The sequence below is a fragment of the Nerophis ophidion genome, linkage group LG04, assembly GCF_033978795.1.
Source record: "Nerophis ophidion isolate RoL-2023_Sa linkage group LG04, RoL_Noph_v1.0, whole genome shotgun sequence".
Taxonomy (NCBI): domain Eukaryota; kingdom Metazoa; phylum Chordata; class Actinopteri; order Syngnathiformes; family Syngnathidae; genus Nerophis; species Nerophis ophidion.
Window position 1 is genome coordinate 38,347,851 of NC_084614.1, and position 26,818 is coordinate 38,374,668.

Consider the following 26,818-nt stretch of genomic DNA (forward strand, 5'->3'; position numbering starts at 1 on the left):
ATTAGTATTTATTTATTTATACTTAAATAATTTTTAATCACACTTTTTACGTGTTTTGTCTGATAGAGCTCATATATACCATGCACTGAAAACCTTAACAGACACTTTTGAATTTATGTTTTCTAACAAAATAAGTTCTTATCCACAATTTGTGGATACAAACTTTTTGTAATGATCATTGCACTTGTTTTATGCTGGGACACATTGTTATTTTGCATTACCTCAAATCAAAACTGCACTTTAATGTATTTATATTGAATATAAGCTATTTGAGGTAGTAAATGTCCGACATTTGGGTCACTGCTTGCCATTAAGGTGGGATGGTGCGTCCCGTTACCAAATCACTGGTGAGAAGTACTGGTTGATTTCCAGTGGCGGGCAGTGCGTTTCCCACCTAGGCCTTCAGTGATGTCCGACTTCAAAGATTACCTCTCAAAATACCGTAATTGATGTCACCACATGACCAATGCTGGAGAAATACTATACAGAAACACATTTACTGGGCATTGAATCACCACCAACAGTGTACAAAACGGGTTATTTTCTGGTGGATTTAAAAATCAATAAACCCGCATTAGCAATTAAAACATATCTTATGTGGTACCGTCGAAATTGAAATTGCAAAAAAAACATAACAAACGTGAAAAATAAAGAAACGAAATATCTGAGCTAGCTTCCGGGGTTGGCGGACATCATCACACAAGATGTAGTTTCTCTTTAAATATCCTTCTTGAAAATAGCCTTGCAAATACATGTGTTGTCTTGTGTAATCATAAAAGATGCAAGAAATGAGGCGTTTTTGTTAAGTTCTTAAAGTTTACTCCACAGCGTGCTCATCGAAAACATCCAGATGTCTGGATGTTTTCGATGAGCTCAGTAGCCTAAATGGGGCTACTGAGCGTGCTCTTCACAACTGAAGCATGCTGGGTAATGGAGTTCTTATGTTACCTATATCACAACATCCCAATATACATTATATCTGTCTTAGGCCAGCTAGAAGGCCTTACTGACAACAACTCGTGATCTGATTGGCTATTGCAACTGTCTGTCAATTGTTTGTGTCGCAGCATTGTTGATTCTGAAAGTGACTGGCAGATTTGGTACAGCATGGCAACATAAGAATTCTCATTGGTTACAGGGAAAGTAAATTGGAAAAAAATATTACCTTTAATTATGGTCATGATTTCTGGTTATGTTAGGCCAGTAGAGAAGGCCTTGACGGCACACCACTGTGTAAACAACTCCCGTCCAAAGGCAAAACCCAGTAACTCAATTTTGGTCAAAACTGAGCTGATAATAATTTTGGAGTTCCTAGGTGATATGCTTTACATTAGTGTATGCGATATTGAAATTTGTTCCGTAAGTAAGCTGTTACGCGCATGGCAGGAGCTAGCAACTACCACATAACCGCGTAGGTACAACAGAAAAACCTAGTATCTCAAGGGACCAATCGGAGCTTCTTTGTCAGTCGCCTTATTGTCTTTAATGAGACAATTTCACGAATGGGGGCCGACGGTCAACCTGATTATGTGATATTATGGCATTAGGGGATATTTGGAAGATTGGCCCAGGACGTTGCAAGTACCTTCATTAAATGTATTGTTCTTGATTCTTCCCCTTGCATACTCTTTTGGGCAGATAACTGTGGAGGTCAAAATAAAAACTGGATGCTGTACACGGCTCTTGCCCAATGTGCAAACGCAGAATGGGGCCCACCCGAGATTGTGATACAAATATCTGGAGAAAGGGCACACGTTCATGAGAGCAGATTCAATCCATGGCTCAATCGGCAAGAAAATGAAAGCTCAAGAAAACATCTATACGTTTGATGACTTTGTAAATCTTTGTAAGACAGCATCAAGATAGATTGGTTTTCCTTTGTTTTCTCAAAATCAGCTAGAAGTGAGTTACTAGGTTTTGCCTTTGGACGAGAGACAAGTAGTCAAGGAATAAGAGGAAATTTAACATTGGAAAGTGTTGTTTAGTTTTGGTTAACTTAAGAAAAGTTGTATAGTATCCAGTACACTAGTTATACTTTACAAAATACAGTTTTTGCTGACAAGCAAAATAAAAATATATTTTTGATTGGAAAAAAAGTTGTTCTCCTTAAACACAAAAAACGTACCGAAAATGAACTGAAACATTGGTCTAAAAACTCAGTTACACCCCAATTATGTATGCTTGATCACATATCCTGATCATTTTTGTTGCAGTTTTCTTCACTTATTTTCAGTTTTTCTCTTCATTCCTGTCAGAAGCATCTCTCCTCAATCAACGTCGTCCATCCTTGTGCTTGTGAGCTTCATCTACTGGGTTGAACAGGCACCCTTCTTATTGATCTAGGCACTGCTTCCAACTCACTCGGGGCTTGAATGATGCAGCCAAATTATTTGATACATCCCCAAAAAAATGATGTATTCTGTCCCCATGCTAGCTATCAACCTTTTTTTAATTCTTTTGGTTCAATTTGCTTCTGAAAAGCCAGGCCCAAAACCTGCCAACTGAATCTGACATGCCAAGCTCGAGCAACTTGTTTTACTAAACATATCACCAAATACTGTCCAACAGACGCATTCAGAGAAATTAGCCAATCTGTTCCTCCTTTGTGTAGTGATCTATCTGTGCTGTTGGTGATCTAAACTAATGTCACAACACATCATCTTCACCGGCAAACCTCTATAGAGATCCAGCGTCTTCTGTGCAGTGTGATTATATGTAAAACCCAGAGGTAGTGTATTTCTACGATTCGTAGCTTAACTCACCCTTTTATGGTTGTTTCCTTCAAAGAGGATGATCCATCAAAGGCTGCCTGGGACATTAAAAAATTCCGTATGCCCAGGGCTGATAATCGGTGGAACATATAATTTACCTTGCAAAGCTCTAGCATTGGAAGCACAGTGTAAGAGTCACGTCCTATCTGTTCTTCTTCTCATATATATATATATATATATATATATATATATATATATATTAGGGGTGGGCAAATTAATGCGTTAATTACGAGTTAACTCATCAATCTATTAACGCCGACAATTATTTTATCGCGCATTTGCGTATGTTGTTTACATGCTTTTATTTTGTTAACGCCTTTTCTTATAAAGATGGCGGCGCCCAGACGGGCTTCGGCGTGGAGGGGCTGTTGGTAAAGATGGAACATTTGGCAAAAATACCGGACAATTCTGCAAATTTCATGGCTGGCTTACAGCGTGGTCCCTCCGGGATCACTTACGACCGCCAGACAATTCTGAATGTGGATGGATCGGGCCGTTTTGGACTGCATGACGCGTGCTTGCTAGACCGGTTAGCTAGCATGGGAATACTTTGCCGGCTACATCCAGTGGCCTGTGAAGCAGCGGAGTATATGTGTTGTCTGTCTATTTATGAATAATGCAGTTGAGGCGTGTTGGCTGAGTTCTTAACGTTTGCTTTCAGAGCGTGCATATCACAATATACAGATGCCGTCATGGCGACACAACCTATACCGGGCTACCGCGCATGCTCGTCACTACTGTTGCATGCTGGGTAGGGTAGTTCTTTTATTCCCTGGTTCATAACATCACAATATAGTACCATGTATATGATGCGTTCAGTTTATCAAAGCGCCAAGCAAACAATCGGAAAATTCCCATCATATCAATTCCAAGATATGGTCAAAATTATTTTAAGTGCACTACGCATAATAAACACAACATTATTAATATTGCTACTACGGATAATTTAATCAAAAATTCCCTAAAACAGCCCACTACCTATGATATAGGTTTTTTAAACATAAGATCCCTGATAAAAAAAATGTTCCTGCTGTTACCTCAGAAAATGCCTGTTCGGATGTTATGATTGTGGCTCAGAGATTTGTACGTAGATTATATTTATTTTCCATAACAAACAGGATAACTTAAATACCCTGGCAGTGGCAATAAGCTTAAATGTTTGTATTTACATGTTTTCAGTTGATTTTCTTAAAATATGCTATTTAACTGCTACTGTTTAACAAGTACTGATTTGAATTGTGTTTGCACAACAAATGTTTTGGCGCTTTTGTTCATGTGGGAGAATATTCCAATAAAGGTGCACTACACTCTACTTTTGAATTCATTATTGGGCTTTGCGTATACAATGCAGTTAATCGCGATTAATCAGAGAAAAAGTGCGATTAACTTCAGTTAAAAATTTTAATCGTTGCCCAGCCCTAATATATATATATATATATATATATATATATATATATATATTGGCTATTGCATACACATATATATATGTGTATGTATATATATATATATATATATATATATATATATATATATATATATATATATATATATATATATATATAAACCCTGCTTCCATATGATATAAGAAATTGTGATCGATGTAAATATAAACGGAATACAATGATTTGCAAATCATTTTCAACCCATATTCAGTTGAATTTGCTACAAAGACAATATATTTGATGTTCAAACTCATAAACTTTATTTTTTGCAAATAATAATTAACTTACAATTTCATGGCTATAACACGTAGTAGTTGGGAAAGAGCACGTTCACCACTGTGTTACATCACCTTTTCTTTTAACAACACTCAATAAACGTTTAGGAACTGTTGAAGCTTTGAAAAGGGAATTCCTTCCCATTCTTGTTTTATGTAGAGCTTTAGTCGTTCAACAGTCCGGGGTGTCCGCTGTCGTATTTTACGCTTCATAATGCGCCACACATTTTCCATGGGAGACAGGTCTGGACTGCAGGCGGGCCAGGAAAGTACCCACACTCTTTTTTTACGAAGCCACGCTGTTGTAACACGTGCTGAATGTGGCTTGGCATTGTCTTTCTGAAATAAGCAGGGGCGTCCATGAAAAAGATGGCGCTTGGATGGCTGCATATGTTGTTCCAAAACCTGTTTGTACCTTTCAGCGTTAATGGTGCCTTCAAAGATGTGTAAGTTACCCATGCCTTGGTCACTAATGCACCCCCATACCAACACAGATGCTGGCTTTTGAACTTTGAGTCGATAACAGTCTGGATGGTTCACTTCCCCATTGGTCCGGATGACACGATGTGGAATAGCGTATATCCTTGAATAGCCGCCGTGTCGCTAATTAATTTAAAACCTCTTCTCATTCCTGCGCTTATTCAAGGCATGCGGTGAAAATAAGCAGGTGCTAATAATTTTAAAACCCCTTCTCACCCCTGCGCTTACCAATGGCATGCAGTAAAAAAAAAAAAATTGTAAAAAATTCTTCTGCGGGGACCACTGCTCTACAACATGTCATCGCACCCGCCTTAACACCATGCTATCTGCGTACCGGCTGGACGCATGCATTTCGCTGCTCCTCGTACGAGAGTGCAAGACATACTTGCGGTTGGCGGTTTAGCTCGGTTGGTGGAGTGGTCGTGCCAGCAACTTGAGGGTTGCCGGTTCGATTCCTGCTTCCGCCATCCTAGTCACTGCCGTTGTGTCCTTGGGCACGACACTTTACCCACCTGCTTCCAGTGCCACTCACACTGGTTTGAATGTAACTTAGATATTGGGTGTCACTATGTAAAGCGCTTTGAATCACTAGAGAAAAACCGCTATATAAAATATAATTCACTTCACTCAACAGCCATACCGGTTACACTGAAGGTTGTGATATAAACAACTTTAAAACTCTTACTAATATGCCCCACACTGTGAACCCTAACCAAACAAGAATAACAAACACATTTCTGGAGAACATCGGCTCTGTAACACATTATAAACGCAACATAACAATTACCCAGAATGCCATGCATCCATGACTCTTGGCTATATTATACACGCGGTAATAGTAAGCATGCGCTAATAATTTTGGAAAGCGAGTTTGACCCAGCGGTAACTCAAGGCAGTCGCGTATTACATGCCCGCCGGCAATTCAAGGAAATACGATATTTCCCCCAAAAATTTGAAATGTGGACTCGTCAGACCACAGAACAATTTTCCACTTTGCATCAATCCATCTTAGAGGATCTCGGGCCCAGAGAAGCCGGCGGTGTTTCTGGATGTTGTTGATAAATGGCTTTCGCTTTGCATAGTAGACCTTTAACTTGCACTTACAGATGTAACGACAAACTGTATTTAGTGACAGTGGTTTTTTGAAGGGTTCCTGAGCCCATGTGGTGATATCCTTTAGAGATTGATGTCGGTTTTTGATACAGTGCTGTCTGAGGGATCGAAGGTCACGGTCATTTAATGTTGGTTTCCGGCCATGCCGCTTACGTGGAGTGATTTCTCCAGATTTTCTGAACCTTTTGATGATATTATGGACCGTAGATGTTGAAATCCCTAAATTTCTTGCAATTGCACTTTGAGAAATGTTGTTCTTAAACTTTTTGACAATTTTTTTTCACACAGTTGTGGACAAAGGGGTGTACCTCGCCCCATCCTTGCTTGTGAAAAAGTGAGCATTTTTTGATAAGCTGTTTTTATACCCAATCATGGCACTCACCTGTGGGATGTTCCAAATAAGTGTTTGATGAGCATTCTTCAACTTTATCAGTAATTATTGCCACCTTTCCCAACTTCTTTGTCACAAGTGTCTACCAGCAAATTCTAAAGTTAATGATTATTTGCTAAAAAATCAAATGTTTATCAGTTAGAACATCAAATATGTTGTCTTTGTAGCATATTCAACTGAATATGGGTTGAAAATGATTTGCAAATCATTGTATTCTGTTTATATGTACATCTAACACAATTGCCCAACTCATATGGAAACAGGGTTTGTATATATATATATATTTATATAATATATATATATATATATATATATATATATATATATATATATATATATATATATATATATATGTATCCATCCATCCATCATCTTCCGCTTATCCGAGGTCGGGTCGCGGGGGCAACAGCCTAAGCAGGGAAACCCAGACTTCCCTCTCCCCAGCCACTTCGTCTAGCTCTTCCCGGAGGATCCCGAGGCGTTCCCAGGCCAGCCGGGAGACATAGTCTTCCCAACGTGTCCTGGGTCTTCCCCGTGGCCTCCTACCGGTTGGACATGCCCTAAACACCTCCCTAGGGAGGCGTTCGGGTGGCATCCTGACCAGATGCCCGAACCACCTCATCTGGCTCCTCTCGATGTGGAGGAGCAGCGGCTTTACTTTGAGCTCCTCCCGGATGGCAGAGCTTCTCACCCTATTTCTAAGGGAGAGCCCCGCCACACGGCGGAGGAAACTCATTTCGGCCGCTTGTACCCGTGATCTTATCCTTTCGGTCATGACCCAAAGCTCATGACCATAGGTGAGGATGGGAACGTAGATCGACCGGTAAATTGAGAGCTTTGCCTTCCGGCTCAGCTCCTTCTTCACCACAACGGATCGGTACAACGTCCGCATTACTGAAGACGCCGCACCGATCTGCCTGTCGATCTCACGATCCACTCTTCCCTCACTCGTGGACAAGACTCCTAGGTACTTGAACTCCTCAACTTGGGGCAGGGTCTCCTCCCCAACCCGGAGATGGCACTCCACCCTTTTCCGGGCGAGAACCAAGGACTCAGACTTGGAGGTGCTGATTCTCATTCCAGTCGCTTCACACTCGGCTGCGAACCGATCCAGCGAGAGCTGAAGATCCCGGTCAGATGAAGCCATCAGGACCACATCATCTGCAAAAAGCAGAGACCTAATCCTGCGGTTACCAAACCGGAACCCCTCAACGCCTTGACTGTGCCTAGAAATTCTGTCCATAAAAGTTATGAACAGAATCGGTGACAAAGGACAGCCTTGGCGGAGTCCAACCCTCACTGGAAATGTGTTCGACTTACTGCCGGCAATGCGGACCAAGCTCTGGCACTGATCGTACAGGAAACGGACCGCCACAATAAGACAGTCCGATACCCCATACTCTCTGAGCACTCCTCACAGGACTTCCCGAGGGACACGGTCGAATGCCTTCTCCAAGTCCACAAAGCACATGTAGACTGGTTGGGCAAACTCCCATGGACCCTCAAGAACCCTGCCGAGAGTATAGAGCTGGTCCACAGTTGCACGACCAGGACGGAAACCACACTGTTCCTCCTGAATCCGAGGTTTGACTATCCAGCGTAGCCTCCTCTCCAGTACACCTGAATAAACCTTACCGGGAAGGCTGAGGAGTGTGATCCCACGATAGTTGGAACACACCCTCCGGTCCCCCTTATTAAAAAGAGGAACCACCACCCCGGTCTGCCAATCCAGAGGTACCGCCCCCGATGTACACGCGATGCTGCAAAGTCTTGTCAACCAAGACAGCCCCACAGCATCCAGAGCCTTAAGGAACTCCGGGCGGGTCTCGTCCACCCCCGGGGCCTTGCCACGAGGGGCTTTTTAACTACCTCAGCGACCTCAGCCCCAGAAATAGGAGAGTCCACAACAGAATCCCCCAGGCACTGCTTCCTCATAGGAAGACGTGTTGGTGGGATTGAGGAGGTCTTCGAAGTATTCCTTCCACCTATCCACAACATCCGCAGTTGAGGTCAGCAGAACACCACCCGCACCATACACGGTGTTGATAGTGCACTGCTTCCCCTTCCTGAAGCGGCGGACGGTGGTCCAGAATCGCTTCGAAGCCGTCCGGAAGTCGTTTTCCATGGCTTCCCCGAACTCGTCCCATGTCCGAGTTTTTGCCTCCGCGACCGCTGAAGCTGCACACCGCTTGGCCTGTCGGTACCTGTCCACTGCCTCCGGAGTCCTATGAGCCAAAAGGACCCGATAGGACTCCTTCTTCAGCTTGACGGCATCCCTCACCGCTGGTGTCCACCAAGGGGTTTTAGGATTGCCGCCCCAACAGACACCAACTACCTTGCGGCCACAGCTCCGATCTGCCGCCTCGACAATAGAGGTGCGGAACATGGTCCACTCGGACTCAATGTCCAGCACCTCCCTCGTGACATGTTCAAAGTTCTTCCGGAGGTGGGAATTGAAACTTTGTCTGACAGGAGACTCTGCCAGACATTCCCAGCAGACCCTCACAATGCGTGTGGGCCTCCCAGGTCTGTCCGGCATCCTCCCCCACCATCGCAGCCAACTCACCACCAGGTGGTGATCGGTAGAAAGCTCCGCCCCTCTCTTCACCCGAGTGTCCAAAACATAAGGCCGCAAATCCGATGACACAACTACAACGTCGATCATGGAACTGCGGCATAGGGTGTCCCGGTGCCAAGTGCACATATGGACACCCTTATGTTTGAACATGGTGTTTGTAATGGACAAACTGTGACGAGCACAAAAGTCCAATAACAAAACACCACTCGGGTTCAGATCCGGGAGGCCATTCTTCCCAATCACGCCTCTCCAGGTTTCACTGTCGTTGCCAACGTGAGCGTTGAAGCCCCCCAGTAGGACAAGGGAATCACCCGGGGGAGCACTTTCCAGTACTCCCTCGAGTGTTCCCAAAAAGGGTGGGTACTCTGAACTGCTGTTTGGTGCATAAGCACAAACAACATTCAGGACCCGTCCCCCCACCCGAAGGCGGAGGGAGGCTACCCTTTCGTCCACCGGGTTGAACTCCAACGTACAGGCTTTGAGCCGGGGGGAAACAGGAACTGCCACCCCAGGCCGTCGCCTCTCACTGCCGGCAACGCCAGAGTGGAAGAGGGTCCAATCCCTCTCGAGAGAAGTGGTTCCAGAGCCCTTGCTGTGCGTTGAAGTGAGTCCGACTATATCCAGCCGGAATTTCTCGACTTCGCGCACTAGCTCAGGCTCTTTCCCCCCCAGTGACGTGACGTTCCACGTCCCAAGAGCTAGCTTCTGTAGCCGAGGATCGGACTGCCAAGTGCCCTGCCTTCGGCTGCCGCCCAGCACACATTGCACCCGACCTCTATGGCCCCTGCTATGGGTGGTGAGCCCATTGGAGGGGTGACCCACGTTGCCTCTTCGGGCTCTGCCCGGCCGGGCCCCATGGGAACAGGTCCGGCCACCAGGCGCTCGCCATCGTGCCCCACCTCCGGGCCTGGCTGCAGAGGGGGGCCCCGGTGACCCGCGTCCGGGCGAGGGAAATCTGGGTCCATGCTTTTTCTTCTGCATAAAGGTCTTCGAGCTGCTCTTTGTCTGATCCCTCAGCTAGAACCTGTTTGCCTTGGGAGACCCTACCAGGGGGAATAAAGCCCCCAGACAACATAGCTCCTAGGATCATTGGGACACGCAAACTCCTCTACCACGATAAACATTTTAAACATTGAGTTGTGTTTAAAATGAAAACCACACAGAAATCTGGGTCCATGCTTTTTCTTCTGCATAAAGGTCTTCGAGCTGCTCTTCGTCTGATCCCTCAGCTAGAACCTGTTTGCCTTGGGAGACCCTACCAGGGGGATTTCTGCCCCCGGACAACATAGCTCCTAGGATCATTGGGACACGCAAACTCATCTACCACGATAAGGTTGCAGCTCAGAGAGGAGTATATATATATATATATATATATATATATATATATATATATATATATATATATATATATATATATATATATACATATATATATATATATATTTATATATATATATATATATATATATATATATAATATATATATATATAATTTTAGAGCACAGATATAAAAAACACAGTGTAAGAAAAAGGTCCTCAGAAAAAAGTGTATATAATTCCATATAAAACACACTAAACCCAATTATAAAGTAAAACTTACCCCAACCTCAAAAAGCAGAGCTTACTTTGAAACTATACACACCTGAATATTAACTAAAAATGAATAAAAGCGCCACTATTTCGCCCATAAAATCCAATAAATAACCATTCGAAAAGCACCAACAATACTCCATTTACATTTTGTGACTTAAATATTAACCAGTTGGAGATGTTACAATAAGTGCTAACGCAAATAAACTATTTATAGCGGCGATGTAATCACTTCCCTGTGTCCCTATGTTTACATCATCGAGTTGTCTGCTGTTTCCTCGCTTCCTTGCTCCCTGTAAGTTTATTGTAGATCATAAATCATGCATCTCACCTGGAAAGTAGATATCCCTAGAATATAATACTTCAGGTTGGTATGCTTTGACAGCCATTTCATACCCACAAGTGGCCAGAATGACATTTTTTGGGAAGAGCTTTGAGTGTCTAGAAAAGCACAGTATAAATGCATTCCCTTATTATTAATGGTATAATCATTATTATTATTATTAAAAAGACGCTTATCTCCCACCCTGTTTCTTCGCGAGGATTATGAGACAATTTTCACCTAAAATGGAATATAAACATACCAGCAATCGGCATCCCAATGACAGCAGATATTGTACAGTAAGTGATTTCATGTTGGTTGGTTCTCATAAAGTCTGCACTGAGCAAAAATCATTGGTGAAGAATAAAAGCAAAGGTTGTGATGCATTTTTTAAATTAATGTGTTGTGTATGCTTAAAATGATCAAAATTCGTCAATATTAAATGTTATCATAAATGTGCCTGTTACTACATTACATGTATACTTACACAATGTATATAAAACTTAATGGAGGTGTTTGGAAGATTGAACGGCCCGCATTGGCTCCATCAAATATATTTATTATTTAGAAAAAAGTGTATAAAATTTCATATACAACACACATATAGCAATTGATGCAAAAAGAGAAATAAAAACCCTTCCCGGCCCACTTCTAGAGTAAAACTTAGCCCAACCTCAAAAAACAGAGCTTACTGTGAAACTATACAGGCCTGACTCTGAATTAGATCGACCAAAATAGCTGGAAATGAAGAAACATTATTATTAAGTAGGCGCAGTTTCCAATACATTCAAGTATGTCAACACCAAATGGAGAATAATGTATCCCAGAACCCTTTTAGTGAATGCTTGATCTTTTCGAACTGAATAAATTAACGGAAACATCTTTCCAGCCCTCTTCTGCTTTGTCACCAATAAGAGGATATATTAGCACTGACATTTCTGTTAATCCCTGGTTGTTCAATGGCATACCTTTTGTGGCAGGGAGTGCTAGTCAGAGTCAGGGTTGTGTTTGCAAGAGTAAACAGAGTGAATGTGAAGCGAATCACAATGCAAGTGTCTCCCAGAAAGACCCCTAAAGGGAAAACGCCATAAGAGAGTTGTTGTCTCCGCTTGAAGGTAATGTAATCCTTGTTTTGTTTTTTTTTCTTAGTCAGCAACATCCATCCATCCATCCATTTTCTACCGCTTATTCCTTTTCGGGGTCGCGGGGGGCGCTGGCGCCTATCTCAGCAACATAACCCAAAAAAATTAAAAGCGTTAATTAATGTTCATGGTGTCAAAGTTTGTTGGTGACGAACCCCAAGATGCAGAAATGGAGGCAGGATAGGAGTGAGAAAACATGATTTAATCTTTAAATACTAAAACAAGAACAAAACCAAAGGGGTACAACAAAGAGCGCGCACGAGGTGGATAACAAACAAAAAGGCCTAGCGTGGAAGCTAGCAGGTATCGAGTAAGAAACAGAAGTCGTACTTATAATATGAAAACAAACTTGGAAGCAGGGAACAAAAGACAATAAGCTACAAACCACTATCAAATATAGCTTACCGCAATGCTGCATTGACACGACATGATACGACACGACAAGTAGCGACGATAAGAGCGACATGTAGCAACGACAATCATCCAGCAACTGACTGGAGGACAAAAACGGACTCAAATAGAAGTGGGCTGATTGACACCAGGTGTGGCCAGGTGCGACTCAGCCGCAGCTGAGGGGGAAACAGCGCACAAGGGAAAAAACAGGAAACAAAATAAAAGCGCTGACAGGAACTAAAAACAGGAAATACTAAACACACAGAGGAAACCAAGACAAATGCAGTGGAAAAAAACTAAAACACAAACAAATTGTCAGGGGAAAGCCTGACACATGGAACTTTAAAAACATGTCTGAAATGGGATAATGAACAATTGATTTGATTTTGGGCCTGAACTGTATGATTTTTAGTATGTTTTATATTACTTGTAAGGTTCAAGGCCGTCAGTGTTTGTGTATCCTGGCGCTCCAGCAGAGACCAACTGTGCTGGACCGCCAGGATACAGGAGAGTGGATGACAGACATGATGGCTCACTCCATTCTCTTCACTCTATTTTCATCAAATTTTCAGGAACTGTCCAAAATGGGATTAGGAACAACTTATTCCATTTTTCACCGTTACCTGTACCAAAATATATTTCAATACTTATTCAATATAAACCGGACCACAAGAATGTACTTTATTTAAACAGAAAATCCTACGTTACATAAAACATGCATTTATTATTGCACTTGAAGAACAATTTTATAAGATTAAAATACAAATGAAAAGATTTTAAACATACTTGGCACTCAAACAACATTTGTGTATATTACATACAGTATAGCCTGCCATAATCTACAATTGGGTTAGAATAGAAAAGAAAGCTTTATTGACATTATATTAAATGCTTCATTCTTTACGGTTGCCGCTGTTGGTATGTGCTTTAAGACAATAACAAATCATTAACAAACAATGCTATGGCTAAAACTACACAGATAAGTCATGTACCAGGCAAAACATACATTGTTAAACATAAAACACGAATTGTAGTAATTTGTTACAAAATTCAGTCATTTCACTTGCATTAGATTATGCTATGTGGGTGGTTTGGACTCTGCTATTAATTAGTAGAAAGCCAACAAACAAGGTGGGGCCTAAAAACTGACAGCTGGTGCGTCTGTGATGCATACTTGCCAACCTTGAGATCTCCGATTTCGGGAGGTGTGGGGTGTGTGTGTGTGTGTGGGGGGGGGGGGGGGGGGGCGTTGTTGGGGGCGTGGTTGAGAGGGGAGGAGTATATTTGCAGCTATCCATCCATCCATATACTACCGTTTGTTCCCTTTGGGGTTGCGGGGAACGCTGGTGCCTATCTCAGCTACAATCGGGCGGAAGGCAGTGTACATTCTGGACAAGTCGCCACCTCATCGCAGTATGTGTAGAAATCTTCATTTATAATTGAATCACTTGTTTATTTTTCAACAAGTTTTTAGTTATTTTTATATCTTTTTTTCCAAATAGTTCAAGAAAGACCACTACAATTGAGCAATATTTTGCCCTGTTATACAATTTAATAAATGAGATACTGATGACATAGTGATGTATTGTACTTCTTTATCTTTATTTTTTCAACCGAAAATGCTTTGCTCTGATTAGTGGGTACTTGAATCAAAAACATGTTCACAGGGGGTACATCTCTGAAAAAAGGTCGAGAACCACAGCTCTAAAAGCAGTAGATGTGTTTGTCACATATGCATGCACAGTAGATGGCAGTATTGTCCTGTTTAAGAGTGTCACAACATTGCTGTTTACGGCAGACGAACTGCTTTACGGTAGACGAAAACGTGACTGCTGTTGTTGTGTGTTGTTGCCGCGCTGGGAGGACGTTAATGAAACTGCCTAACAATAAGCCCACATAAGAAACCAAAAAATCGCCCTCGATCATTCTACAGTTATAACGTCATTGGGCAGACACGCTGTTTATATTGTGGGAAAGCAGACGTGAGCACAGGCTGTTGACACGTCACTCAGGTCCGCATGGAGCTCGAGGGGGCGTGGCCTCAAGCTCCACCTGAATTACGGGAGATTTTCGGGGGAAAATTTGTCCTTGTAGGTTTTCGGGAGAGGCGCTGAATTTCGGGAGTCTCCCGGAAAATCCGGGAGGGTTTGCAAGTATGCTGTGATGAACCCCAACAAGACTTTCATCACATCAAGGAGCAATGTCCTTTAAACCAGGTCCACGTCACAAATAACGACCTGAAAGACTTGGCTCTCTGTCTGTTCCGATAAGATATGATGATGAACACAAACTGAGTGAACATCCGTTTCTCTCTCTTTGAAAAGCATTAAAATATACATTTTCATTTTAAAATGATCTTAGAACATTATTTTGTTTTCCTACTTATAATTTACCTGAAGAAACTCTCCTGAAGGAATCAATAAATTAGTATCTATTTATTTACATACATATGTTTTGATAACATTTGACATATTTGTCTTTTCATCATATTCCAAAAAATAACTTTAAAACTAGGGCGTTAACTATGAATTTCAATAACAGCAATCCTTTTTTAACGGCAGATTAACGCAAACACGTCCTTTTTTACCCTTGAACCGTGCCGTTGTGGGAACTTGACTTCAGTTAACTTGCTACTAATGAGCCACAACCAAGCAGAAATGGACAATAGAACATCTACCTTGTGGAAATATCAGGTTCAAATCCATGGCAAGTTGTTCTCCCGACAAGAAAGGACAGTTTTTTTTGCCGTGAGGAGAGGCGGCATCCCTGCAGCAAAGCGCGTCGTTCTAGAGGTGGGTGGTGCTTCACTTCCGTGTTTAGATAAGGATTAAGGGGCAGTGATAACATAACATTTAGATTGTTACTGTGTCTGATTCAGTAAGTCAGATGACATAAAAATGCAACAGAAATGAAAAACGGTGCAGCAGGATGTCGAAGGGAGATTTTTTTAGACACTTTCTCAAACCAATCACACACTTCAAAATAAAGCGCTGCGCCATACATCCGGTTTAACTACATTAGGATTTCTCCTTAATGTACAGCCTTCATATAAGCCTAACCAAATGAAGTAATATAAAGTATTGTAGTGTGCAAGAGAAAACAAGCAAAGTCTGATGCTCTTTTTAGTTTTTATGACCAATTTTATGATAACAACAGGCCCAATTTCAGCAAGTATTTCCTCCGTGCACACACGTCTGCCTCCGTGCTTCACTCCTAGACACACAACACTTGTTCATTCCTTGCCGACACGGTGTGTTCATAGACCATGTGAAAAATGACCACCATAACACACTAACATACAGAATGAATGGCTATGCCGTATTTTTCGGACTGTAAGGCGCAGATTTTTTCATAGTTTGGCCGGGGGTGCGACATATACTCCGGAGCGACTTACCGTAAAAAATAAAAAAATATTATTTATCTCATTCGCGGAAAAGATGAAGAAAATGTCAGCAATCGTCAATCGTTACACACGCGTCAACCAATAAGAATTTTGCGGGGAGGGTCATGGCAGAAGTGCATTGTGGGTCATGGAATGCTCACTGCTATATGCTATATGCTACTGCCGTAGCTATTAAAATGGATCATTTTATCGTTGGCGGTAACTTATAAAAACTGAAAAGGGCTGAACAAAAATGGCACCGAAAAGGAGATCATGTACTGCAGATTACAAGCTGGACGTAGTGAAATATGCAGCAGAAAACGACAAGAGGAAGCGGCGCATACCTTTGGAGTTGGCAGAGTTGTTTAGAAGCGACATCGAGGAAGAAGATTTCATGGGATTTATCGATTAGGAGTGACAGATCGTTTGGTAAACGTATAGCATGTTCTATATGTTATAGTTATTATTATTATAGTTATTATAGTTATTTGAATGACCCTTACCATAATATGTTACGTTAACATACCAGGCACCTTCTCAGTTGGTTATTTATGCGTCATATAACGTACACTTATTAAGCCTGTTGTTCACTATTCTTTATTTATTTTAAATTGGCTTTCAAATGTCTATTCTTGGTGTTGGGTTGTATCAAATAAATTTCCCCCAAAAATGCAACTTATACTCCAGTGCGACCTATATATGTTTTTTCCTTGCTTATTATGCATTTTCAACCGGTGCAACGTATACTCTGGAGCAACTTATAATTAAAAAAATACGGTACATAGTTTAATATTTGCGCACTATACACTAATGATGCACCAAAAATGTGGTGCTCCCGAACCCGATGTTCTGATGACGTAAGCTATATGCTCGGGGTGTCCGTTCTGTGGATGTACTTTAATATATTCGAAATATCGTCACAATTAAAGATGACAATGGCGGTTTTTAAAGAGAGAAAGGCTCCGAGCAACGCCATGCAAGTGTGATGTCAGGCTCTTTGCAGTTCACTTTCCTGTCACAGACAGAATCTAAACTAAGTCTCTAAACACAAGTACAGTCGCGAATAACACCAGAAATAGATGCCAGATTTTTTTGCCAATCATTTTTACTACAACATTTTTTTTCTTTTTTTTTTAAATTACCAAAGTACATTGTACAATCAGCAACAACAATTTAAAAATAGAACAAACAGTGGTCGGGGGTGGGGCGGGCGTCGTGGTTGGAGGCAGGGGGAGTATTTTGGGACGTGGTTAAGAGGGGAAGAGTATATTTACAGCTGTTGTGTGCGCAGTTGTGCACTGCACTTTCTAAAAGCCGTAGATGTTATTGTCACATATGCATGATTGATTGATTGATTGAAACTTTTATTAGTAGATTGCACAGTTCAGTACATATTTCATACAATTGACCACTAAATGGTAACACCGCAATAAGTTTTTCAACTTGTTTAAGTCGGGGTCCGTGTTAATCAATTCATGGTACAAATATATACTATCAACATAACACAGTCATCACACAAGTTAATCATCATAGTATATACATTGAATTATTTACATTATTTACAATCCGGGGGGTGGGATGAGGAGCTTTGGTTGATATCAGTCAACCGTTCAAAGCTCTCACTGATGGAAGGAGGTTTTGGCTCAAAATCTCATGATACATGGCCCCATTCATTCTTTCCTTAACACGGATCAGTCGTCCTGTCCCCTTAGCAGAAAAACAGCCCCGAAGCATGATGTTTCCACCCCCATCAGTACTTCAGTCATCAACAATTGCATCAACGGAGAAATGGACATTGAAACAGTGTAGGTCTTACTTAGTAGGATATGTACAGCGAGCAGAGAACATAGTGAGTTCACATAGCATAAGAACAAGTATATACATTAGAAATACATTGGATTATTTACATCAGGTTATTAAAATCCGGGGAGATGGAATGTGAATGGAGGAGGATTAGTAAAGGGTTGAAGTTGCCTGGAGGTGTTGTGGTGCATGTACATGGCAGTATTGTCCTGTTTAAAAGTGTCACATGCTGTTTACAGAAGACGAACTGCCTTACGGTAGAGGTAAACGTGACTGCTGTTGTTGTGTGTTGTTACTGCGCTGGGAGGACGTTAATTAAACTGCCTAAAAATAAACCCATATAAGAAACCAAGAACTCGCCCTCTATCATTCTACAGTGATAACGACATTGGGCAGACATGCTTTTACACATCACTCAGGTCCTCATGGAGCTGGAGGGGGCGTGGCCTCCAGCTCCGCTTGAATTTCGGGAGATTTTCGGGAGAAAATTTGTCCCGGGAGGTTTCCGGGAGAGGCGCTGAATTTCGGGAGTCTCCCGGAAAATCCGGGAGGGTTGGCAAGTATTGTGTGCTCTCCAGGTGCTTTGAAAGTAGGGGTCTCAGACACGCGGCCCGCGGGCCAATTGCGGCCCACGAGACGTTATTTTGCAGCCCCCACCTTAATTTAAAAGTTTAATGTTAGTGCGGCCCACAAGTTTTATATGAATGGTGCTTGACAACGTTGTGTGTGGACCTGAAGGAATCTACCAATCACGGTGTGGTATCTGGCTCTCGAGGGCCGAATATTGACGTCCCTTGCATGATGCAAGCAGAAAAACGTTTTTCCACCCCCGACGATTTTTGTTATTTGGGTCTAAAATGCCTCTTTCAACATTCTGATTTGCCTACCCCCAGCGTTAGTGGACAAGCAGCAAATGAGTGAAAGCAACAGAAACGTTGCCATGGAGACGGGGGTTTTCTTACGTGCCTGGCTGCAGTCACAACGCGACACCTGTCTGTCTGTAATAACAATCCTCAATAACCTGGACTAATTCGAACCGTTATTTGTTTTCTTTATTGTTTAATTTGCATTGCCTCACAATACTTATTCCTCATTTTGTGAATCTATATTTTGATTTTATTTTGTGTGGAAAATTAAAAAAAAGACATTTAAAAATATTTTTTGAAGAAATCTTTTCTTGCGGCACCCGCCTCACTTAGACTCTGCATCCAGTGGCCCCCAGGTAAATTGAGTTTGAGACCATTGTTTTAAAGTTAAAGTTCAAGTACCACTGATAGTCACACACACATTAGATGTGGTGAAATTAACCTCTGCATTTGACCAATCCCCTTTCTTCCACCCCCTGCGAGTTGAGGGGAGCAGTGAGCAGCAGCAGTGGCCATGCTCGGTAATAATTTTGGTGATTTAATCCCAAATTCCAACCATGGATGCTGAGTGCCAAGCAGGGAGGTAATGGGTCCAATTTTTACAGTCTTTGGTATGACTCGCCCGGGGTTTAAACTCACGACCTACCGATCTCAGGGCGGACACTCCAACCACAAGGCCACTGAGCAGGTTTTGTTGTTACTTTTGTTTTAAATATTGAACAAGTTATCTTCCGTATTACTCCAAAACATGCATCTAATTGAAACAGGTCAAATCAAATACTGTATCGTAAAATAATTCGTACAAAAAAGACAAAAACAAATCCACTCGCAAGTTGGCTTGGTTCCGACAACAAAGAGTTTCTTTATTCATTTTTCAAAGAGTTGACAACCTTAGTTTCGACATAGTCTGCATCAGTGTTAGGATTTGCTTTTCAATCTTGCTGGAGAGAAGTGAATTCAACGGGAAACCTTGAAATTAATTACAGTATTCCTCTTTTTGCACAAGACGCGCTATCATTTAATCTTTTTCCGGCCAAGTTTCTTCCCCCAAGACGATTGCCAACTCATTATTCCTGTCAGCCCTGAACTTTTGAACAATTGTGTTTTTAAGAGCGCCTACACAGTGATTTACTTATTGAAAGTCGTCTTTTTGAGAGTAGCTGACTTTTCAGCAAATCATCTAAGGCAGACACAGATACATTTCACACAAGCAGTTGTGTTCATTGCCCTGCAGAAAGTGGCACAAGTGATACAATACTTAATCATTCATTAATACTTACATACACAAAATCATGTACAAATCCCTGATTAAAAAGTGTTCCTATTTCAGGTACAATCGGGCAATTTAATTCCAAATTCTACCTACATTAAGATGAGATGATTGGCAACACTAAATTGGCCCTAGTGTGTGAATGTAAGTGTGAATGTTGTCTGTCTATCTGTGTTGGCCCTGCGATGAGGAGCCGACTTGTCCAGGGTGTACCCCGCCTTCCGCCCGATTGTAGCTGAGATAGGCACCAGCGCCCCCAGCGACCCCAAAGGGAATAAGCGGTAGAAAATGGATGGATGGATGGATGTTAAGAGTTTATAAGATGACTGGAGTCCGAGTAAAATATGACAGTTTTAGCCATCGTGCTAAATAGAGACACTTTTCAGTTTGGCGCAAACACCTGCGAGGCGTGCTCCCAATTGGAATTGATGCATTTGTGCAAGCTTAAGTCCAAATTTAATTTCACATCAAAGGACTCTTTTACGTGAGTGCAGTCGTTATGCTAAAGAATGCTTACGGTATATTTCTGTATTTTTTCAGTTAATTTACAAGTTATCACTGCAAATGATCAAATGTATGATTAGGTCAAGCAGGGATATACTATTGATGAGGTGCGGGCCACCCGCGAAACGTGGATGTTTGTTTATGACCCCGAAAAAAAAAAATCGAAAAGGAATGCAAAGAGCTACAGGCATCATGTAATGAGAAAAAGATGGAATCGTAATACTGACAATAAACAAAAACACATATTTGCTTTGAATATGGGTAACATTTATTTAGACCGTTTAGTATACTATTTCATTTTAGACTAATTCATTACAAATTACTGTACATGTTGACGTCATATCCACACCATCCGAGAGTGTATCCCCTGTTCCGGTAGGTCGTGGTGCCTTACATGGCGTGTGGTGGTGCTGCGTGGTAGCCTGGTGCTGGGATATTGGGCTGATGTGTCTGAAGAGAAAGAAGAAGAAAAAAAAATAATGATACAAGTAGTCGGCTTGTGAAAACACTATGTTTTACCAAACATATTGAACAATTGTTATTAAACCCTCATTTTAATTTTGATAACAATTATTGTGATGATTATTTTGGCCATAATTGTGAAAAGTAGTTTTTGGGGGGAATTTTGCCTATCATTCACAATCCTTATGGAAGACAACAGTACACACACACATATATATATATATATATATATATATATATATATATATAATAACAATAACATATTTTCTATATATTATATATATATATATAATAACAATAACATCTTTTTTGGTCTAATTCGTAAAATGCGGTAAGTATGAGGTCGCTACAGCGCTAATGATACTCCATTGCGCCCGTTAAGCCCTCTAAAAAAACTGAAAATACTACCCACAATGCACCAATTACAACTTGTGACCAGCATATTCTGCCTAGTATCAGCGATATTGTTATTATAAGCACGCAGACAAACTACTTAATTATTTTATTATTTATTCATTTTATAGGGACATCATAATACAGGTACTGAAAAAAAGACAGTCTTTTTTGGTCACCCCCCATTTTTTTTTTTTATTACATAAAAATAATAGGAGTACTATAATAACACCCCCTCCCACCCCCCGTCCTACATAGTACTGCCTTCCTCTTCACCACAAGCAGGTAGAAAATCACAATAATTGACTAAAAGGGAAAAAAAAGGGTAACAACAAAAATAAAAATCACAACCATACAGAGAAGTGTCACTGAATAAAAACAACAACAACAAAGAAAACAAGAGTTGAGATAAGGGAAAAGGTTTGTTGTCAACAGTGACTGTCACATTTATCCTATAGTGTCTTGAATTTAGCTATGTAACAAATTATGCAGCCCCAGGTCAAGTCAAATTGTTTTGGTGTACCCCTCAGATTATATTTAATTTTCTCTAAATCTAAGAACAACATGAGGTTCTTATGCCACAGGGAGGCCTTGGGGGCAAACTGTCATGTCCACTCCGATAAAATCCTCCTACGAGCTATTAATGAGGCAAAGGCGAGCCGCGATACTATAGACAAACTTCTATTAACAGCACCGTGATCATAGAGAAGCAACTGGTAGGGCTGTGAATATTTGGGCATCACACGATTCGATTCGATTTGATTCAATTCTTGGGGTTAACAATTCGATTCAGAATCTATTCTCGATTCAGAACAATTCTCCACTCAAAATGTGGAGAATATATATATATATATATATATATATATATATCTATATATATATATATATAGATATATATATATATAGATATATATATATATATATATACATATATATATATATATATATATATATATATACATATATATATATATATATCTATATATATATATATATATATACATATATATATATATATATATATACATATATATATCCATCCATCCATTTACTACCGCTTATTCCCTTTTGGGGTCGCGGGGGGCGCTGGCGCCTATCTCAGCTACAATCGGGCGGAAGGCGGGGTACACCCTGGACAAGTCGCCACCTCATCGCAGGGCCAACACAGATGGACAGACAACATTCACACTCACATTCAAACACTAGGGCCAATTTTAGTGTTGCCAATCAACCTATCCCCAGGTGCATGTCTTTGGAAGTGGGAGGAAGCCGGAGTACCCGGAGGGAACCCGCGCATTCACGGGGAGAACATGCAAACTCCACACAGAAAGATCCCGAGCCTGGATTTGAACCCAGAACTGCAGGAGCTTCGTATTGTGAGGCAGACGCACTAACCCCTCTTCCACCGTGAAGCCTATATATATATTTTTTTTAATTTTTATTTATTTTTTTAAATCAAATACGAATCATTACAAATAGGAATTGCAATGTATCCGAATTTTTTTTTTGACACCCCAAGTACCTAGCTTATGCAGCTACAGTATTGACATACTGAGCTACTGCTGCTGCTGCTGCATCGCCTCTGTGTTGGTGAAAGTTAATTCTATAGTATAAATCATGCTTCTTACTTGTAAAGTAAGTTGTTGCCATAAACCGAGAAGTTGCTCCCTCCCCCCCGATTAAAAATGACATACCTCAATTGAAATATATACATGTATATGTATACCATGCATTTAAAAATTAAAATCAAAGAAGTTAAACATATTCAAACATTTTAATAAAAATAATCGCGTGTTCCAATTACTTCTAGGTTGGAAGTCGTAGCTGAGATCGACGTCACCGCCTAGTTATGAGCGTTACCGTTACAAAGTCGGCAATCAAAATGGCCACATCTATAAAATCTATTATTGCTCTCCTGTCCTTATCTGAATACAAACAACTTCTGGACAAATATTCAGTCCTTCTGCAACCTTCAAACACAGTGGATCAATTTGAAACACCAAGAAGCCAATTTTGCAATGTAGTAATCATACGTATGTATACCACATAACATTACCATATATATGTCCGACAATGCGTGAATGACTGATTAGTGCGACAAAAACAGTCAGAATTGCTAATAATGGGCACTACAGAAGCTTCTATTATTGTTTACACTCAAAAAAGCCACCTGTAAAACCAGCTCAGGGGCGGTGAATACTTTCTGAGGAGGAAAATCCAAACTTGGGGGGGAAGTTCCAATCGAACCTTTCAACTAAAACCTTGGAGATTCCGACTCCCCAGTACATATGTAATACACCAAAATGTGGCGCTTAAAAAGCCAAAACAATATCTAGTATTTATTCTGCCAGGAAAGTATATTTAAAATAAAACTTGTTTGAAAGATTTCAGCACATACAACAATAACATGATAATGATCATATCTTTACATTCCTAGTTGTAGCTGAGTAAAGGCTGCGTTTTTACACTTTTGTTTAAAGGCCCATTATTTTGCATGACATGTTGGTAAGTAGTTTTTCTCACTGTTTTGTTTTTTGATGGTAAATTGTAATGACTTATTTTTTCAACATGTCTCTATTATAATTGCACACGCTGGGAAAATCACTATATTCTTTTTTATGTTTGGACAAGCGGTAGAAATGGATGGATGGATGGATGGATGGATGGATAGTTTAGAGCGATGACTATATATAAATTTGCTAGGGGTGTAACGCTACACAAAAATTTCGGTTCGGTACGTACCTTGGTTTAGAGGTCACGGTTCGGTTCATTTTCGGTACAGTAAGAAAACAACAAAATATAAATTTTTTGGATTATTTACCAAATTTGTAAACAATAGCTTTATCCTTTTAACATTGGGAACACTATAACAATTTTGCCCACGTTAATCCACATTAAACTGCCTAAAGTTGTTGCTTGGATGGAATAAAATGACACAACTTTTCTTCTACATATAAAAAGTGTAACATTAAACAGTTTCAAGTCAACTCATCATGCTTAATTTATTACAGCATTTGGGAAGCCTGCAGTTGATTTTTATTATGTAAATGTTATATTTTTTATCAACATGTGATAGCAGGGACCCTGCCATTCAAACTAGGCTGCTACATTACTAATGATTAATGTAACTATAGCTGAAAAAAATAGTACAATAGCAATAGGAGAGACTATTCATCCCTGAACACCATGGAGTTCATGTAGGCTTGATGATGGACTTACATTATTATATCACTAGCATACATACATCCACACACACACACACACGCACGCACGCATGCACGCACGTACGCATGCATGCGCACACACACTCACACACAAGGCACAATGAGCTAACACACACAACGCAAAATGAGCTAAGGTTACGCTAAAAGTTAATTAGCCTTCACCTCAAGCTAGGACTGTGAGCGAGCTGAGCTGCAGTTTGTTTCTAGAACGTCATCTAGAACGTTGACTGGGAGGTGTTTATTATAATTTGGGTAGAGTCCGCTGCTCACCTGCTAAACCCCAATCCAAAAAGTTGTATTTTGGTTTCATCTGACCACATGACATTCTCCCAATCCTCTGCTGTATCATCCATGTATCCATTTTGGTATAAACTCAACTTGTCGTGTTTGGAGGAAGAAGAATACTGAGTTTCATCCCAAGAACACCATACCTACTGTAAAGCATGGGGGTGGAAACATCATGCTTTGGGGCTGTTTTTCTGCTAAGGGGGAATGACGATTGATCCGTGATAAGGAAAGAATGAATGGGGCCATGTATCGTGAGATTTTGAGCCAAAACCTCCTTCCATCAGTGAGAGCTTTGAATGGTTGACCAAATACTTATTTTCAACCATAGTTTACAAATAAATTCTTTAAAATTCCTACAATGTGAATTCCTGGATTTTTTTTTTCAGATTCTGTCTCTCACAGTTGAAGTGTACCTATGATGAAAATTACAGACCTCTGTCATCATTTTAAGTGGGAGGACTTGCACAATCGTTGGCTGACTAAATACTTTTTTGCCCCACTGTAAATATAATTCACTTCACTACATTCGGCACAATGCAGTCCAAAATGTTTTACTGGCAACTTCCAAACCCAGAATTATTTAGAGCAAGGACATTTCACAACTCGATTTGTTGCACAGGTGGCAACTTATGACAGTTCCGCGCTGGAAATCACTGAGCTCCTGAGAGCGGCCCATTCCTTCACAAATGTTTGTTGAAACAGTCTCCATGCCTAAGTGCTTGATTTTATACACTTGTGGGCAGGCCAAGTGATTAGGACACTTGATTCTCATCTTTTGGATGGGTGGCCAAATACTTTTGGCAATATAGTGTATCTGTATATCTAAGTATGTATTCCTTGTTTTGAAAAGGTTTGTATACCTGGGCATCAATACTGTGTGTCTTGTGCAGCATCACTGCAGCAGTTACTTCCCCAGAGGACATGCAAGGACACCGAGCGTAAAGATTATACTTGGAGCCACAGCTGTTGTCTTGTCACACTTCTGAATGACCATTTCCTCTCTCTCTCTCTCTCTCTCTTGCACCTGGTGTGTAGGGGACCAGGCAACAGATGATGATTACCTGGAAATCCCATCTATCTCCAGACAGAGAGCAGGGACGTATGAATGCACAGCTGTCAACAATATTGACACAGATACCCAGACTGTGGACATCACTGTCAACTGTGAGTCCACTGCTTTCACTAAGCAAACACACTTCGTTGCTGCCATTTGCTGAACGTCCTTGCCATCTGCTTTTTGTCATTGGAAATCTATGATATTTAAGTACAACGAGGCATTACTTCTTAGACAAATTATTGGCTGCAACCCTACAAATAAATCATGTTTAATGCATGTCCGAGATGTTCCATAAAAATTATGCTGATACTGTGATGGAAATGCTGATCAGTGTTAAAGGTCCCTTGTTATATGCTGTACTATATTTTAACAATTTTGAATAACTCTCAGAGTCCACACGGTAATGTATGTCAAAGAAAATCCCCAACATCTAACCTTTATGCAGGAATTTAGACACTTTAAAATTGATTTTCGTAAGCCATAGTGGAAACTTGCCGTTTAGTGTGTCTTTAGCATTAATATGTTAATTAAATGAATTGTGGCCTCAATGCTAAGTCTAAAACCACTTCCGTCAAACTCAAAGCCCGGGGGCCGGATCTGACCCGCCACCTTGTTTTACGTGGCCCACAAAAACCTGGAAATAATGTGCATCAGTAAAGTACTTCATCCGTCTTTTTAAACATATTCGTTCATTCAATTCTCACAAAAGTCTTTTTAAACTTGATGATTATCTGACCATGCAAAAAAAATTAAACAAAGGTGTCCAAAGTGCAGATAGCAGCTCAGGTTTTTTTTTGGCTTGCAGCATATTTTTGGATAAAATAACGACAGTAAAAATAAGAAATAAAAAGAGTAAAAATGTGTGATGGATGAGACAAAAGCTAACAAGTTGATACTAATAACTCTGAGATGTCCAAACTTTTTCCAACAAACTACTAAATAGTCACAGTATGGTCATTTTTTACAGAGCCCCTAAAGCAGGGGTCTCAAACTCAATTTACCTGGGGGCCACTGGATGCAGAAACTGGGTGAGGCTGGGCCGCGAGAAAAGATCGCTTAAGAAAATCTAACA

General features: G+C 40.8%; 1 protein-coding gene across 5 annotated transcripts in view; it reads left to right on the forward strand.

Annotated features, from left to right (window-relative positions):
* ntm (neurotrimin) overlaps positions 1 to 26,818 on the forward strand; it is a 552,734-nt gene that overhangs the window by 477,814 nt on the left and 48,102 nt on the right. For all 5 annotated transcript variants that reach the window (XM_061898038.1, XM_061898036.1, XM_061898037.1 and 2 more), the window contains one exon: positions 25,725 to 25,853. In XM_061898038.1, the coding sequence (XP_061754022.1) occupies positions 25,725 to 25,853 (129 nt within the window). The remainder of the gene's footprint in view (positions 1 to 25,724; positions 25,854 to 26,818) is intronic.